Here is a 17,646-nt window from a genome sequence, read left to right as displayed (position 1 = left end):
ATATATTCACCATTTATTTTTGTAATGAGAGTATTTCCGAACTACTCTATTAGGGATTTTCAAGAATTTTCAAGCCACCATATTATATAATAGATCTCTTAAGCTCATTCTTTGTTAAGTGAAATTGTGTTAAAATATCAATATTCACAAAACCTCCCTATAAGAAAACTCCAGGAAAATATTTTTTAAAAATACTGGCAAATTCTACTAAATACTGTAATCAATCAATAAACCAATCAAATATCAATTTCTCCCCTGTAGTGCTGGAACTCAAACTCATGACCTCATGCATATTAAATAAGTGTTCTATCTCTGATATATACTCACAAACCTCTTAATCCTATACAAAAACCTTCAGAGAATAAAAACATTTCAGAAAATATCTTTATTGTATTTTCTTATTTCAAGAGGCTTTCTAAGAGAGAAAACTCCTATTCATCTGAAACTAGCATGACTCTGATATGAAAAGGTACTGGCTAAATAAGGTACATTTCTTTCTTAACTCAATACAGTAAATTTCTTAGTACCAGAGACACTTTTTGTTATTAGTCATGAGGTTCTATCTGGGGGCCTGGGCACTGTCCTTGAGCTTCTGTGCTCAAGAATAGTGCTCTACAACTTTGTGCCATAGATCCACTTCTGGTTTTCCAGTGGTTAACTGGAGATAAGAGTCTCACATATTTTCCTGCCTAGGCTGTCTCTGAACTGTGATCTTCAGATCTCAGCCTCCTGTAGGCATGAGCTAAAAGCGCCTGGCTAATTGTAGACATACTTTAAATGAGCCTTTGCATTGTATAATACATTGTTCAGCACTCTACATGTTGAAACATCTGTCTTTGGTTTTTACATCTTGTTTCTGATACATCTTGTTTCTTGCAACAGAAACCAAATATTTAAATGTTATTGGAAGTTTTTACTTTTATTCAGACATGGTATCACAAGCTTGCAATCCTAGCACTCTAGAGGGTAAGGTAGGAGAGTTGTAGGTTTAAGGCCTGCCTGGGCTACATAGTGAAACTTTGCCTCAAACCAACAAAAAGTTACTATCTTCAATATTAGTTAAGTTTACAAGGTGCAAATAGACTTATCACAAGTTTAATTAGCTTTAAACTCTCATTTTCAGGCCAATGACAGGCCTTTTCTCACACCTACCCTTCTCCCTCCCTCTCACTTCATTTGCTGCCTTTTCTGCCTTCAACACTGCTCCTAACTGCTCTGGTCATTCTAAAATCTCTTCTGAGTCCTCAACCATCCCAAATTTAAGAGTGAGCATCCATATCTATAAAACATAGCCACCATAGTAATGAAAATATTTTATTGCCAGAAATTAGATTCATCCAATAACATTAAAAACTAAATTTGCTTAAAATAAACATTTTTAGAATAAATGTAGAAATGTATTTGTACTTCACCCTGCTCCCAGATAAGAATCTATGTTTCTGAATTAATAGCTGAAAACATTGTATACCCTGAGAAGAATCTGAGCACAGTGCCTCAGTAATGTCAGATGTGCTGCTGCTCCGAAGGACCTGATGCTGACCCACCACAAGATGACCAGATTCAAATGCAGGTACATTTTCTGTTGGTTGACATTCATCCACTTCTGTGAGCATTAACACAAAACATTCAGGGTTAGGCATCACGACATTTAAACAAATTTTCACTAGTTAAAACTGATAAGTATTAGATAAGTTTTGCACAAAATGTTTGCAATAAGATAATCTATATTCACATAAAGTTTCCTATGATTGTTAACACTAATACTCCTTTCTAAGAATGTATTTTCTTCATTAGTTCTACTCAGCATCTTGTTTTTCAATCTAGTGAAGTGGGCAGAGCAAAGAAAGCCACAGAAATGACATAGAGCTCTAAAGAAAGATTCAGCATTCTAATTCCTGAAGATGCACAGAAGGATAAATGCCATTTGATGAGTACAGAATTTCATACACACGTGTGCTCATGCACACATGCGAGCTGCGCGCGCGCACACACACACACACCACACATAAGGAAAGTGAAAGAAAACAGGAATTTCAACTGTATTATCCCTGTTAACAGATTCACAATTGCACAGAGTAAGAGTGTTTTCATTTTAGTGGCTTTTATCACCAAGTACAAGCTGAACTAACCTCTATTAAGTACAAAAATGATCCGCTGATACTTGTAGAGCATCAATACATATATAATAGAAAACTATGGATGAATACTGACCACTGGATAATTTCTGCTATATTCTCTAGAGAATATAGTTCACTTCTAAAACATAATTTACGTTTTCTTATTTTTGAGTCATGGCTGGGTTTGGGTTGTAGTTGTTTGTTTGAGATAGGGTCTTGTATTTATGCCTAGGCATCTGAATGTGTCATCCCACTTCAAACTCTGAGACAGGACCATGAGCGTGGACTGGTAGTAGAGTACTTGACTAGCATGCATGAAGCCCTGGGTTGGATTCCTTGGTATCATATACACAGAGAGAAAGGAGAGAGAAAGGAGAGAGATTTAGGCCTTGAACTCAGGGCCTGGTCACTGTCACTGGGCTTTTTAACCCAAGGCCAGAACTATTAGTTGAGCCACAGCTTCACTTCCAGCTTTTTTTTTTTGGAGAGAAAAATCTCACATTTTCCCGTCCAGCCTAGTTCAACCTTGCGATCCTCAGATCTCAGCCTTATAGTAGGAATATAGAAATGAGCCACAGCAGCCCAGTATGAATTCAAATATTTTTAAAACTCAAAGTTTTAGACTATAGTTTAAATTTGAATGTTAATGGATAGGTCAGGATGCCAAGAAGACACAGATTCATTAATATCTGACCTTTGCCTGACTGGTTTTGCTTACTGCTTCTCATGCATAGCCAAGAACTGTTCATTTTCCAGAGACAACACAAAGCATTTGTGCATCATTTTTATCCACCTATACGTCCCAAAGCAGAACTACACCCTTTCCATATCTCCTAGTGTCTTTAGTGTTAGGCAACCCAAGCCAGCTAACATCATGGGGCAAGCCCTTCAGGTTGTCTTTTTTCATTGTTTATTTTAATTAGAAAGATGCTGAAACCTGCTGGGAAACTATTTGTTAAGAAGCCTACTTGTGAATCCAATATCAGTAGAGGGAGCCCAAGAGCTTTCTAGCTTACTAGGAAAAAAAAAGTTGGGTAGTGCCCATTTTCATGAATAGTGGGAAGAGTGGTTTTTACTCTCTTAAATCTACTGCCAAAAAGTGGTAGATGTTGGTTTCTTGGCTATGAGTAGAAGCAAATATGAGCTAAGCCAACACTGGCTTTTTTTTATAGATAAAAATCACCACCATCTGGTGGGATGCAATACAGCCACAGCACCATTGCTTCCAAATTAAGAGTGTCCCCACTGGTCCTCGGCACAGCAGACGGAGGAAGAGTCTGCCACCACCAGCTGGTCCGTCTTCCCAACAAGCAAGCCTAATACAGCTTTTAAGGTTTTGTTTTTATAAAACTGTCAGGAGGGACTTCTTAGCTGGAAAAAGTCCAAGCCAGCAGAAATAACCCAAAGTGCTGGTGATGGCAGCACTGTTTATTGGAATAGAAGGAGAGAGCCACAGGGCTGAGTGTGTTGTGTTGTGAGGTATGAGCTACTATTACAATTAGTTGATTGTCAAGAGAAGCATGGGGGCAAGTGTGTATGAGGAATTTCCACCTGCTATATATAAGCATACATACATAAGAAACTTTCAGTTTTTCTTATGCCACACTTAAAGTCCAATGTGATAAGTGTAAATTTCTTGATCCTTTTTTTCTTTTTGGACTTTGCATCAAATATGTACTCAATACAGGTTCTGTAAAAACGGACAAAACATTTTCTTGACACCTTTCTCTTTTTGAACAGTTCTTGGGCTCCCTCTGCTGGCACATTATTTGTTAAGAAAACAATTTGCTTAAGTTCCTGTTCTGTGTGTGGTATCAGCTGTACTGGTTGCTCTTTCAAAACAAATGAAAATTGGTTCAGCACTGATATGAACATATTAATAGGATACAGGATAACAATCTAAGTTATAAAAAATTGCATGATAAATTTCAGGTCTAAAGCATCCTATGTTTTGGATGCCACAAGACTTGTTTTCACTTCAAAGAGTTGAATTCTGGCTCTGATTCATAAATTCATTTACTCTCTCTAAATTCTACCCTAATACTACTGATATTTAGGGCCGGATAATTCTTTGTTGTGAAGATGCATGGCAGCATCCCTGGCTTTATCTACTAAAGGACAGTGGAAACATCTCACTATATAACTTACAATGCAAAACATCTCCAGACATTATCAAATTGTCCCCAAGGTTAAAAGAAACAAATATCTGCTTTGAGTCTTCAACTACTATGAGAAACGCATACAAACATACAAGAACTAAGAATCTGAGCAAAATAAAATGGAACCCTGAAGTAAAATTAGTAATAGGAAGATGTTTTTGTGTGTGAGAACATATTTCATACCTCCCCAAAAAACAGTAAAATGTTTTAATGAAACAATATAGAAATAAGACATTGTAAAATTTATCACCATGAAAATAATTACTTTTGTGTACCAGTCGAGTAGGGAGCAAAATTATTTTAAAGACATTAGTAGTCACCTCTAAACAGTAGCATTTTCAGAAAATCAAATACTCAAACAGTTAATATGCATGAGTTATTAAACTGATAGAGACCATTTCACCAAATACCAATTTTACTTTTTTGCCCCTTACTAACTGGAGATAAGAAGCTTTCTAAGAAATAGTAGTGCCTTATTAAAATGAACCTTTTTCCTCATATTCTGTAAATTAAACAGTATAGTATTTCACATGCCCATCAGAGAACTGAGGCATTCATTTACTCTTGTCATATGATGTGATATAATTTAGTGTAATAACTAGATACAAGTAGGTTCTTTCCAATATTTTTTTTTTCCAGTCCTGGGCTTGGACTCAGGGCTTGAGCACTGTCCCTGGATTTTCTCAAGACTAGGGCTCTACCACTTGAGCCACAGCACCACTTCTGGCTTTTTGCTACGTATGTGGTACTGAGGAATCGAACCTGGGTCTTCGTGCATGCTAGGCAAGCACTCTACCACTAGGCCAAACTCCCGGCCCCACATATATATTTTTTAAAATAACAATCAAAGCTAGGTGCTGGTGGCTAATGCCTTTAAACCTAGCTACTCAGGAGACTGAGATTTTAGGATCACAATTAGAAGCCAGCCCAGGCAAGAAAGTCTGAGAGTCATTTCCAATTACACACACACACACACACACACACACACACACACACACACACACACACACACACATATACACACACTAGAAGTAGAGGTATAGCTCTTGTGATAGGACACTAACCTTTAGCATAAAAGCTAAGAACACTAACCTTTAGCATAAAAGCTAAGATTCAATGCCTAGAATCTGAGTTCAAGCCCCAATGGCAATCTAGACTACAAATTATTGAAAATAAAGACAGCATGGAGATATTTCCATGTTCAATAAGAAGTCTATTCATCCTAGAATCATTGTAGACTACTGGACATAGACATAATTATTCATTGTAGAAAAGTAAATTATTTTATTGAGATAACTAAGCTTAAGTCTAAATCACTTTTAGTCACTTTTGATATTGGTATTGTAGTACCTTTTTTTTTTTTTTTTTAACAGTCCTGGGGCTTGAACTAGAGACTGGGTACTGTCCCTGAGCCTCTCTTTCTTACTCAAGGCTAGTGCTCTACCATTTGAGCCACAGTGCCACTTCTAGCTTTTTCTATGTATGTGGTACTGAGGAATCAAACCCAGGACTTCAAACATGCTAGGCAAGCACTCTACCACTAGGCCACCCTCCTAGCCCAGTAATACCTATTTTCTAAATCTGATACACTGTAAGCATTCATATTTATGATGTAAAATGGGATGTTTTTATTTTTTAACATTATTTTTTAACATATCAGTTAATGATCAGATCAAGATAATTGACATAAGTGTCATTTTTAAACTTTATATCTTTATGGTGAATGCATTCAAAATGCTTTCTTCTAAGTATTTTAGGATACATCATTAACTGTATTCATCCTACTGTGCCAGGGGCTTCAATGTCTTAAATAAAAAATTATGCATAAATATACTTTCAATTGGCTGAAGTCTAGGAATAAAACTTTTTTTAAAAATTAACCCTTTTTAGCCTTGCCATTTTTCCCCATAAAAATCTCAATTATCAGCATAAATTCTATAGCCAGCAAGGCATGGAAGTTATTTACTACCTAAATGCTACAGAATATCACCTATGAAAATAATTATCTCTATTCTTTAAAACTTAGCACAAGTACAACAGTGTCAGGCAGAATATATATATATATATATATATATATATATATATATATATCTCATGTGGGGACATTAACAAAGGAATTAAGGTCCCGAAGGCCAGCAGCAGAAACCTGTGAACATTTACAGACATAGAGATGCATTACAGTACCTGACAATCTGTGAGAGCAAGAGGAGTAAGAGAGACCAGGTAAGAGAGCGCTCACGGTGTGAAGGAGGAGCGGGACGCTTTTAGTAGCAGGCAAAGCCTCAGAAAGGTGGACACAGTTGCTGATAGACTGGCTTCGCTTAGCTTCCGGGAGAGATAAAGTAATAATTACATAAGAAGCACATCAAGACCTTTTACTATCTTATTACTGTTATTTTTCTGAGCTCTCTTTAAGAATATAAAGGAGGTAATTTTAAACTTTAAAGGAAGTCAGAATAAATGACAGTATTTAATCACAGTCTCTAAATACAGCCAACTTTCAGTCAGTCTCTGTGATGGCTTAGAAGAATGGGCAATAAAAAATCAATTTTAAATGGAATGCTTCATAGATTTAGTCTTCCCTTTTCTGCTGTATATCAGGTCCATATTAAAGTTGTTTATTCAGACAGACATTGTAAGTAGGGTTTTTTTCCCCTTTCCTAAAGGATACACAACAAAAATACTATAGTTAAGAGAGCAACAATCTGGCCCAACATAAAAATTGTTCCATAAAAAATAATTTAAAAAGTGGTTTACTGAGAGCTGACTGTATTCAAAAGCAAATTACTTAGTAAATCAAATATCCTAAAAGATCAAGAACATTTGAAAGTCAAGATAAACAGTAAAAAAATGGCGTTTGAAAAAAAGGCAAAATATGTATGAAAACTATCTTTTTATATCATAGTTCAGGCTTATGTAATCCATCCCCTACTTTTTAGTATCAACATTATGATCCACTTAAGTTTTCTAGTCACTGCTGAACAAATAAATATTCAGAAAAATGGAAAGACACAGGAAGAGTTCATGTTTTCTGTACATAAAAATCACAACCAATAAAATTGAGTTTACCCTTAAACTCAATATTTTGGTTGTTTTATTATTCACATACCTTTATTTGACATAAGTTAAACAAAACCAAAAATGGCAGTAGCACATTTATAAAAAAGGAACACAAGTTTTTTACAGTTCTTGCATTAGAATTCCCAGATCAATGTACGTGAGATTAAAAAAAAGGGCAACTTTCATGTAAATATCAAACTGACTCAGCTGCTAAAAGTATCGCCCAGGATGTTGGAGATGTCATTTTAGTGTTGTTTAAAAGCCATTCCTTTGTAACTCAAATAATTATTCCTTTTTCCAAAACTGATCAGCAGATTGGCTTTTTTTTTGGTACTGAGAATTGAATTCACTCAGAGCCAAGTGCCCACTCAGAGCCAAGTGCCCTACTACTTGATCCATATCCTTAGACTTTTCTACCTTAATTTTATTTTTCAGATAGCATCTCATTTCTGCCTGGGGTTGGCCTCAGACCCTGATCCTACTATCTCTACTTCCTACTCTAACTGGGATGAAAAGTATACACCACTATACTCAGCTTCTTCTTTTTTTTTTTTTTTTGAAATGTGGTCTAACTGGGGTAGCCTCAAACAACGACAATCCCATCTTTGCCTCTCATATACCTGGGATTAAAGGCATGCACCTGGCCCACCAGATAGTTTAGAAATAATAAGATAATAATATTAACAACTGGCTGTCTTATATGGAAATTTAATACTTTTTATTGTTCTCATTGGTTAGAAAAATGAACTCTTACCATAATTTATACTTAGGGACAAAATTTGTTTCCTATTTAAAACTCTTCATTCTATGTCTTTTAAGAATATTCACAGCCAGTCATGGTGGCTCACCCCTGTAATTCTAGCTACTTAGGAGGCTGAGATCTGAAGATTGAGGGTTAAAGCCAGCCTGGGCACTATAAAACGTGAGATACCCCCCCCCCCAAAAAAAAGAACATGAAACTCTTATCTCCAATTAACCATTAGAAAACCGGAGGTGGCGCTGTGGCTCAAGGGGTAGGGTGGTAGCCTTGAGCTGAAGAACTTAGGGACAACGCCCAGGCCCAGAGCTCAAGCCCCATCATTAGTAGTATTTTCCCTCCCTAACTGAAATTGGTGGCCAAATCATTATATAATAATCTTAAACATTATTTTACTATGATTAAAAAAATAAAGTTACCTTCCATTGGATTTTCCATTATAATCATTGCTGCCTTAATGATCATTGCTAGTAAAAACTAGCTCTGGAAGCCACTGTTCTCTTATTTTCTAAAAAGTAGGCTCTATATAAATAAAACTCTACCATCAAACTATTCTAAACGCTTTTGAAATAAAAAAGAAAGTTATTATACTACATAAAAATGAACTATTTAAGCCAGAGGCGAGCAACACATGCTTTTAATCCTAGCTTCTCAGGAGGCTGAGATCTAAGGATTGGGATTTTTTCAGCCAGCCTGAGCACAAAAGTATGTGAGACAAAACTATAGTCCAAGAGCCAGAAGTCAAGCTGTGATTTGAGTGGTAGAGCAAAAGAAGCTCAGGGACAGGGCCCAGGCCCTCAATTCAAGCCTTAAGAGCAGAAACAAACAAAAACAAATCAACAGGGGAAAAAAAAAAAACAAAACATGTAACTTGAGGGTAGGGATGAAAAGGGGAAAATGAGGGAGGATGAAAAAAGGGAAAACACTGATAAAGAAGCATTGTATTCATAACTTGATTTATGAAATTGTAACCCCTTTGTAATACTCCTTAATAGTTTAAAAAAAGAATAAAAAACTGATGTTGGGGTATGGTGGTACTGGTAATCCTAGATATTTAGGAAATAAAGATAAGGAGGACCATAGTTTCAGGCTAGCCAGGCAAAAAACTAGTGAGACTTTCATCTCAACCAACAAGTTGGACCTCTGGTATAACAAGTCAGTAATCCCAGCTATGGAAGCAGGAGGTATGAAGACTGTGCTTCAAGGACAGCCCTGGGAAAGAAGTTCTATACCTATCTCAACAACAACTAAAGAAAGGCTGTTAGATGTGGGAAAAGAGAGAGGACTTCCATAGCAAGCACAGGCCCTGAATTCAAACTCTAGTACTGACAAAAACATAACAAAATTACTAATGTGTAGTCCATGTTGATTAATTTCAAAAAATAACATATTAAAATTCCAAAAACAATTTACTATATAAGTATTAAAGACATATGTTATAATAACAAAATACAATAGGAAGCACATGTATATCTACATATATCCACACATATATGTATACATAACACAAAATTATAGATTTGCCCAATTATATTCATTATCAGTCAGAGGTAATAGTTTCAATTAAAAAAAATCTAACTCATCCTACAAAGGCCAACCTCATGATTTTTAAATATATATTCTATAAAAACCTTTACAGGACTTGTAAAAGCTCTTATTTTTCCAATGTTGTACCATCTCAGACTGCTGAGAATACTCATAGACATAATCTCAGTGCCATAATTACTCAAAATATTTTCTAAATATGCTGTTCCTCTATTATACTGTTGCCTTAAAATACTTGTTGAATATTAAGATGCCACCTCTTATAAGGCTAAGTTTTGGGCATGAAACACATATTCTGCACATAATATACTCTTATTAACATGTCTGAATAAATTTTAAAGTGTTTTGAATCATGAAATTTGTTTTAATTTGGACTTGAGAATAATAAGGACAGCAAGAAGTCTGGAAAGCTCAGTCAGGATGCCATCTTTGTCACAAACTTTTGCTTTCTTTGAAAGATCCAGTGGTGGAAGGAAGGATCTTTTAGAATTAGAACTGGAAGTCAAAAGCTACTTGTCAGAAATAGTGTCTATCTTCTCAGAGAAAACAAAGAAAAACAAGAAATGAAATAGAAGATAAATGCCCTGATAATTCACCAGCAAATGCCACAGAGAAAACAGGATTCTAAACCATATCTATTAGGCTTTTAATAAGCACTGCAAATGTTAAGCTGGAATAAATCTTTGTCTTAGGATCAAAAGATAACATGATTTTCTGAAGACAGCAAGCTGATTATCAGCTATAGTCACATGATGAGAAAAAACTACAGGAAAGTGATATATAGTTGTTTTAAACATAGGTCATGGAAGTTAAACAAAGAACTTTGTTCTTATTAAATACAATATAAATGCATTATTAAGAATATTTCTATTTGTTATTTTAGGAGTAAAATATAGCAAAGAAGTCTAATTGAGAGTAATCCTGTTCATTCAACTATATTATGAAGATAATTTTGACATATATGTAAACCTTTCAAAGGAAAAAAAAGGAAAGAAATGTCTTTATGTATTCTTAAAAACAAAGCAGGTCATCCTGTTTTTCATTGTCACAACTGGTTACCACATACTCTTTAAGATGAACACTGTTTAGCAACAACAGTAATGCAACTAAGTGCACTTCTCAGAATCTGCTTTCTTCAAAGTTTAAACAAAGCCTCTCTTTTTCCTAAGATGTTAGCTTAAGATGCTAACATCTTAACAATGGAAGATGTAGAAATAAGTAGAAGAATTAGAAATAAATATAAAAAAACTATGATTTGAAAAATAAACAGAAGAGAAACTTAAAAACATAAAGTAATATTTCACTCAAAAGATCTAATACTTAAATACTAAGAATGTCAAACAATTTAGCCCTATGAACTCATGTTAGATAATAATTCGCTTTTTGAGAAATATTTAAATACATGTTTACCGGATGCTTTTTGACGAACAATATTTCTTGCCTTCTCAACTCCTGGGGCTCCAGATGTGGTAGCACTCCTAAATCGCATTGGCTCAGTCACATCTGGGTGGCTCCGCCAGCTGAGAGAAAAGGATCTCCCCACAGTGGTCCCTTTCTGAGAATCTAGAACACAACCTGATAAAGGGTAAGGTGAGAAAAAAAAGTCTAAAGGCCCAATTAACTGATATTTGCTTTTCATCTCGTGCTGCTCAGCAAATGGCATATATACCATGATAAGTAAAAGCAGATTCCCTTCTTGCAAATTAGGTACCAGTGATGAACCTAAAATTTTCTGTATTTTCAAAAATTTCCAACAGTTTCATAAAAATTAAATCTTCATAGTATTCATTTCAACACAAAAAGACATTAATAAGCCTACATAACTTCCCAAGACACTCAAAAGCCACTACTTATAAACCCAAAACTCAAGAGATCCAAATGTTAGAACAACACTACATCCTGAGGTCTCCATCGCACACACTAATGCGCAAAAAAATTCAAGGATATAAACTCTACTATAGATTTGGTCAAGCAAGTGAGAGAACAAAAGCTAAAAATAACACAAAATTCTATTTTGGAAAATTTACAAAATAATACATGATTGCAACCTGAGACTCAACTTCTCCCTTTCTTTTCTTTGGTCAATTATTTCAATGAAAGTTTAAGTACCCCAAAGAAACAAATGAGGGGGAAAATGGGTGGCTATCTGCATAGGAATGATGTGCCAGGGGCACTAACCTGGGGCTTGTTTCTGGGTTCCTCTGTCTGTTTTCTGCTTTCAGCAGTTTAGTGTTTAGGAGGCAGGTATTTCTATAGTGAATATTTACATACCTTTTAAAGATTAAAGTGATATAAAACTATTGGTCATGCTAATTTTAAAAATAATTTGTTCTCAAAAGGCGCATGGTATCCTTAATATGTGGCTATTAGATCCAAACAGTATAAGAGCAAGGACTCAATATTTGCATATCCAATGCTATGGACATGGTATTGGAAATATAAACACTATTACATAGACAAAAAACCTATGACTCTATAGACATAATGTTTTATTACATAAATTAATATGTATCTATGATATATAAACCCTTAGTTTAATTTTGATTATTTTTTGATTATGTTTTAAAAACTAAGTGCCAGTGATTGTATATAGAGATTCTCTTCTTGAACACTTGTTTGTTAAACATGTCATTTGAAATTTGATGTAAAAATAAATGTTAATAAATTCTTTAATAAAAAAATTATGGAAAGGAAAAAATAATTTGTTCTGTACCATTCTGAAAACAGTGTTTGCTTTCCTAATACTCATCTATCTCTTCATAGATCAGTCTGTACAACGGGTAGAAAGAAAATATTGTGTGGTTGGGTGTGTGTGTGTGTGTTGAAGTTGGAGGCAGTGAACATAGTTTGAGGAAGTAAAACATCTCCCATTTTAACTCTTCCATATTCTACCCTAGAAAGTCTCCTTAGCCTGGTTAAAGTCTCTGGATTGAGAATCACTATGTCTGACAGAGGCTATGGTTGAAAGTACCTTCACGCTCTCAGGTCCTGGTTTAGAGAGAGGCTGTCAAAGCTGTGAAAAAGGATAAGAAAGCAAGGCTCCAAGCTCCTGGCTCTCTGTCGTATTTTAATTTTAATGCCAAATTTCTAGCCTAATTTATATTTTTGCAAAAGGAGTTATGTTCAGCTTCAACTGGAAAGGAAAACAAAGGATCTGTTGCTAAAAATAAGTTAGAACATCATTACATTGCACCATCTAAATCTAAACTGGAATTAAACTGTTCCACTGGAATATCAGGTACTTAAGCTTCTTTGTTTTGACTTCTTAGGCATTTGTTTTTATTAACTGGGGCTTTACTAAGCTATCTTCAGGCTATGATGAAGACATAACAGACTTAAGTCCCATTAATCACACACTCACACACACATAAGACACACGCACTCATACGCACAGACACACACGCAAGACATTATGTGGCTTGTTCAGTTCCTTATGAAATGCCATGAACTAGTAATGGGTTAGATATATAAATATACATTCATCAGTCTCATTCCAATCGTGAAACTCAGAAGAGTGGAGATACCTTTGCCTCGCTGTTTCTTTTCTTTTTGCTCACTTAATTTATCCAGAGGTAGATTTGTCAATTCAACTCCATAAACGGTTCTTGCAAGCACTGCTGTCAAGGAGTCCATGATGTTTGCCCACTCATTGATGAGTTCCTCCCATTCAGTGAGGGCTGACAGCACACCAAGAAAGTCATCCCATAGCTCCCGAGAAATGTACACACAGAGGTTTGCTCGGATCCAAGCCACGATGAGCGTCTAAAACCAACAGCCAACAGAGAATTCAATTGGGAAAAAAGATAATTTTTAACAAAATATTGCATGCTGTATGTGAAGAGTAAGGTTTAAAATTAAAAAGTAGTTTGGGATGATTGTTTTTCCTAATTATGAACAACTATTATTAACTCATCAAAATAGTTTCTATTAGGAACAGTTATTAATCCAATATTGTTTAGAGCATGAGGCTAGCCCTGGCTATAATTAGGAAGGAAACAAAGCCCTCTACAACAACTACTCTACTTTCTGACTCAGCTACTGCCTTCACTCACCATAATGGCCACTTCAAATATCCTCCTTTATATAGAACATTCAATCTACCATTTCCTCCTGGATGGTTAGCACATAGGTTCACTGTAAACTTAAATAAGAAAGCCTTCAAACTTAACCTACAAGACCTACACAGTCTTCTAGTTCAACCCAATATATACGTGCCTCTATTTATACTCTAGATCCCATCCTCAGAATCTTTTATCTTTTGTTAATCTTTCCCATTCTCATCCATGAAGCAGATTCTTCCTTTTCTTTCTCTTTCAAAGTCAAATATCTTAAGAGAATATTCCACACTCACTCTCTCCTACAATTGACTATGCCTGCTTTTCTCCTTCCAATAACTTTCCACATTCTATCTAGATTCTGATCTCTAATTCCATAGTCACATTATTCTGAATACTGCAGACTCTGAGACCAGCCTGGATCTCTTTGCTTACTTCTTGTCTAACCACCTACCTACTAAAGAACCCAGCTTAAACATCCACCAACACCGGTCACATAGCATAATAGTGAAAAGAATTTAATGTGTTTCACTAAGGCTCTCCCAGTGCTTCAGTCTGTTTTCTCTTGTTCTTGACCTTTGTAGTTTTATCTCTCTAACTCCCACTAATCCTTCAAGCCACAACTTGGATACCACATCATTCAAGAAGATGTCCTTGACAAATTACAGATCTTAGAAAAAGATAATTTTTTCTTTAACATGTGCACAGAAAAACCTGAGAAATCAATATTATAAAGTCTAATCAGGTGCTCTGGCTACTTCAAAATAATACTTAAAAGTGACTCTTTTATAATATAGTTGTCCTTCATGTTTATTACACTTTTTTTTTTTTTTGCCAGTCCTGGGCTTGAGCTCAGGGTTTGAGCACTGTCCTTGGACTTTCTCAAAGCTAGCACTCTACCACTTGAGCCTCAGCACCACTTCCAGCTTTTTGCTATGTATGTGGGGTACCGAGGAATCGAACCTGGGTGTTCGTGCATGCTAGGCAAGCACTCTACCACTAGGCCAAACTCCCGGCCCCATACTACACTTTTTAAAAGGGTAAAAATATCACAATGACACTAAAATAGGTGTAGGAAAACAAGTTACCAATATATAAACCAATTTTCAAAACTAAAAACATGAAAAAAATTAAATGATGCTATTGATTTTTGCCTATAATCATAACTACTCAGGAGAATGATACATGAAAAACCAATTTGAAGCCAACTCAGAAATGTCTATAACTCTATCTCCAATTAACCAGCAAAATGCTGGACCATGGAGTCATGGACCAAGTTGTAGAGTACTAGCTGAGAGCAAACAAGTTGAAAGACAATATAAGGTCCTGAGATCAATCCCCAGTACCAGAATAAAACAATTATATTGATTACAACTAACAGTTTACTAGATATTCTAACTATGACTAAAATAACAGGTCCTGTCTATTCAATTTTACACTCTTGTTTTCAAAAGCAGTTTAATGTTATCATAAAGTACATGATTATCTTCATCTAATAGTAAATAATTATAAATATATTACATCACTAAATATAATCTTAGTGGAGTAAGGATACTGGTAAATACACTACAACTCAGCTTCACATTTGTTTGTGGCATCAGTTTCAAGAACAAAACTAGAATGATGTCTTGGTATAATAAGGTACTCTATTCAGGGACTCTTGTTTTGGCTTCATTCTATCAAATAATTTATAAAACAAGAAATAAGCTGATTTCTTGCAGTTTACAAATTTCATTTTATTAAGTGTCACAAACATGTATAAATATCTGCTGGATCCTCAGCACAATTTACCATAGCATTTGCACAAAGAAAAGTCATAAAAGACAGTTGGATTGGGGTAAATGTGGCACCTCTGGACATCAACAGAGGGTGCCCTTTTAATCAATTTCCCTCTTCTAAAAAGAAGCTGGAGATGAGAGCCCCAGATCAAGTTGTGATACTAACATGGTTTATGACATTAAGCAAGTCACTTGGCCTTTCGGAAGTGACAATTAGAACGGAAAGAGCTGGATAAAGTCACCTCAAAGTTTCTCCAGCACTGACACTGAGTGTTTAGTCAGACATAGCTTAATAATCTGTATGAAAAAATTTGCTTCACAAATCTCTGCCTTATGCATATTTAATTACCACTTCTTTCCTCTCATTTGTGGATTTTTGCACAAACAGCAACATCAGAGCTTCCTAATACACCTGAATTCAGAGCCTCATAAGTTCTTATTTAGTGATAACAATAGACTAAAACATCATTAGAGCAATCATATTATCTGATATATATTTAAAACTGAGTAAAATTCCACCATCACTTGAAGACAGTTTTCTAACCCAGCTTATTTATTGGCTGAGAAAAAAATAAACACTAAGAAGAAAAAAGTACCCTTGTAGCTAAAAAGATAATGACATCTTAAAACTCCTTGTCCCCTTTACTAGACCCCTGTATAAAAATATCAAGTACCTGACCATTCTAGACATTTTGTTCATATAACACATAAATTATTAGATAGCATATCATATTTTAACTGTAGTGTGGCACCAAGATAGTACCCACTTGACAGCCTGCCCTTTCTGTTCAGACCACTGCTATACTCTCCCCGCTCTCAGATCTCACATGAAAACAAGGAGGTCAACAGATGATTGTAAATCCCACTCTGCTTCCCATGACAACCCTACAGGGAAGAAAGGAGTCCTCTTTTGATTATGGCAGATCAGGGGAAAGAAAGGTGAAGTGGTGTGTTCAAGGCCAGATAGTCAGAAACTGCCAGAGCTGGGATCACAATCAGGATCAAACAAACAAACAAAAAGGCTTATTCTTCTTTCATTATTCTGTGGTTAGTCTTAAATGTAAGCACCTTTTTTGATCTATTTATTTCCAAAATGGTAACAATGGAATCAAAATAGTAAATTATAATGGGCACAAATATACCATGAAGCTTCCTTGATAAATTTCTCCATAAATAAAATGTAGTTCTCTCCTAAAAAATAATCATTGCTCCCATGATTTTTTTTTTGCTTGACTAACAAATTCTTTCCCTAATTCCAACACACACAGTAAATGTAGGGCCAGACAACTGGTGGTGATAAAGCCTAAGTACCTTTCAGCCTAACATTAGCTCATGTCCACTTGGAAGCCCAGCTCCAGTATTGGGAGCTTTGGTGGATGCCAACATTAAGATGTTCCATCAAGACAATAAACAGAATAGTGTCCATATGCCCACACAGGCACAAAGTAATGACAAGACCACTCTCCAAGGAGAGCAAAGCCAAGATGAACACATGCAAAAACAATATAAAGAATAAGTGGTGCATGCCTATAATCCCAGCACTCAGGAGAGGGAGAAGGAGGATCACAAATTCAAGGACAGCATGGACTACATAGCAAAATTCTGTGTAGATCCACTCCACATGTCTACAAACTAGGAAGGGCAACCGGAGTGAAAGGAATACTATTCAGGAGGCAAAAGTATGTGCCAATTACTTCTGTAGCCTCTTATGTATTGTTCATGAAACCAAGATCATGAAATCATATTAAAATGTTAAAAATGGATATGAGTAGTTGACTTCCCTTACATACACAAAGGGAGTATGTGGTTTTAAGAAATATATCTCTTTTTGTCACCTTCACCTACATGTACTCATGTTCTTAACTAGCTATTTTCCAAAACCTCCTTTAGGACAATCATCACTTCACCTCATGTCCCACCATGCAAAAATTCGATGTCAGACCCAACCATCTGTGCATACTTCCAGAGCCCAACTACACTATTCTCTTTTACAAACTCTTATGTACCTCTATAAATCTTTGCAGTGTTGCTTCCATTAAGAGTCCTATGCCACTTCTACCTCCGCGACAGGTGCAGGCAGCGCCAAGCATCTCCTTGAGCTTGACACTCACACAAAGGGTCATTTACTACTCCTTCATATTTGGCGTTTTCTCTCTAACAGTTCTCCTCCATCTC

At 35.7% G+C, this 17,646-nt stretch overlaps 1 protein-coding gene across 2 annotated transcripts in view; it reads right to left on the bottom strand.

Moving 5' to 3' along the window:
* Ralgapa2 (Ral GTPase activating protein catalytic subunit alpha 2) overlaps positions 1–17,646 on the bottom strand; it is a 310,629-nt gene that overhangs the window by 194,105 nt on the left and 98,878 nt on the right. The window contains exons 15-18 of one of the 2 annotated variants that reach the window (XM_090351922.1): positions 13,163–13,400; positions 11,049–11,213; positions 6,461–6,601; positions 1,469–1,603 (exon numbers count right to left, since the gene is read on the bottom strand). In XM_090351922.1, coding sequence (XP_090208048.1) covers positions 1,469–1,603; positions 6,461–6,601; positions 11,049–11,213; positions 13,163–13,400 — 679 coding nt within the window. The remainder of the gene's footprint in view (positions 1–1,468; positions 1,604–6,460; positions 6,602–11,048; positions 11,214–13,162; positions 13,401–17,646) is intronic. The other variant, XM_090351923.1, reaches the window with a different exon arrangement.

This window comes from Megascapheus bottae, chromosome 18 (assembly GCF_031878675.1).
Source record: "Megascapheus bottae isolate mThoBot1 chromosome 18, mThoBot2.hap1, whole genome shotgun sequence".
In the NCBI taxonomy this organism is placed as follows: domain Eukaryota; kingdom Metazoa; phylum Chordata; class Mammalia; order Rodentia; family Geomyidae; genus Megascapheus; species Megascapheus bottae.
This window is presented reverse-complemented; position numbering and strand designations above follow the sequence as displayed.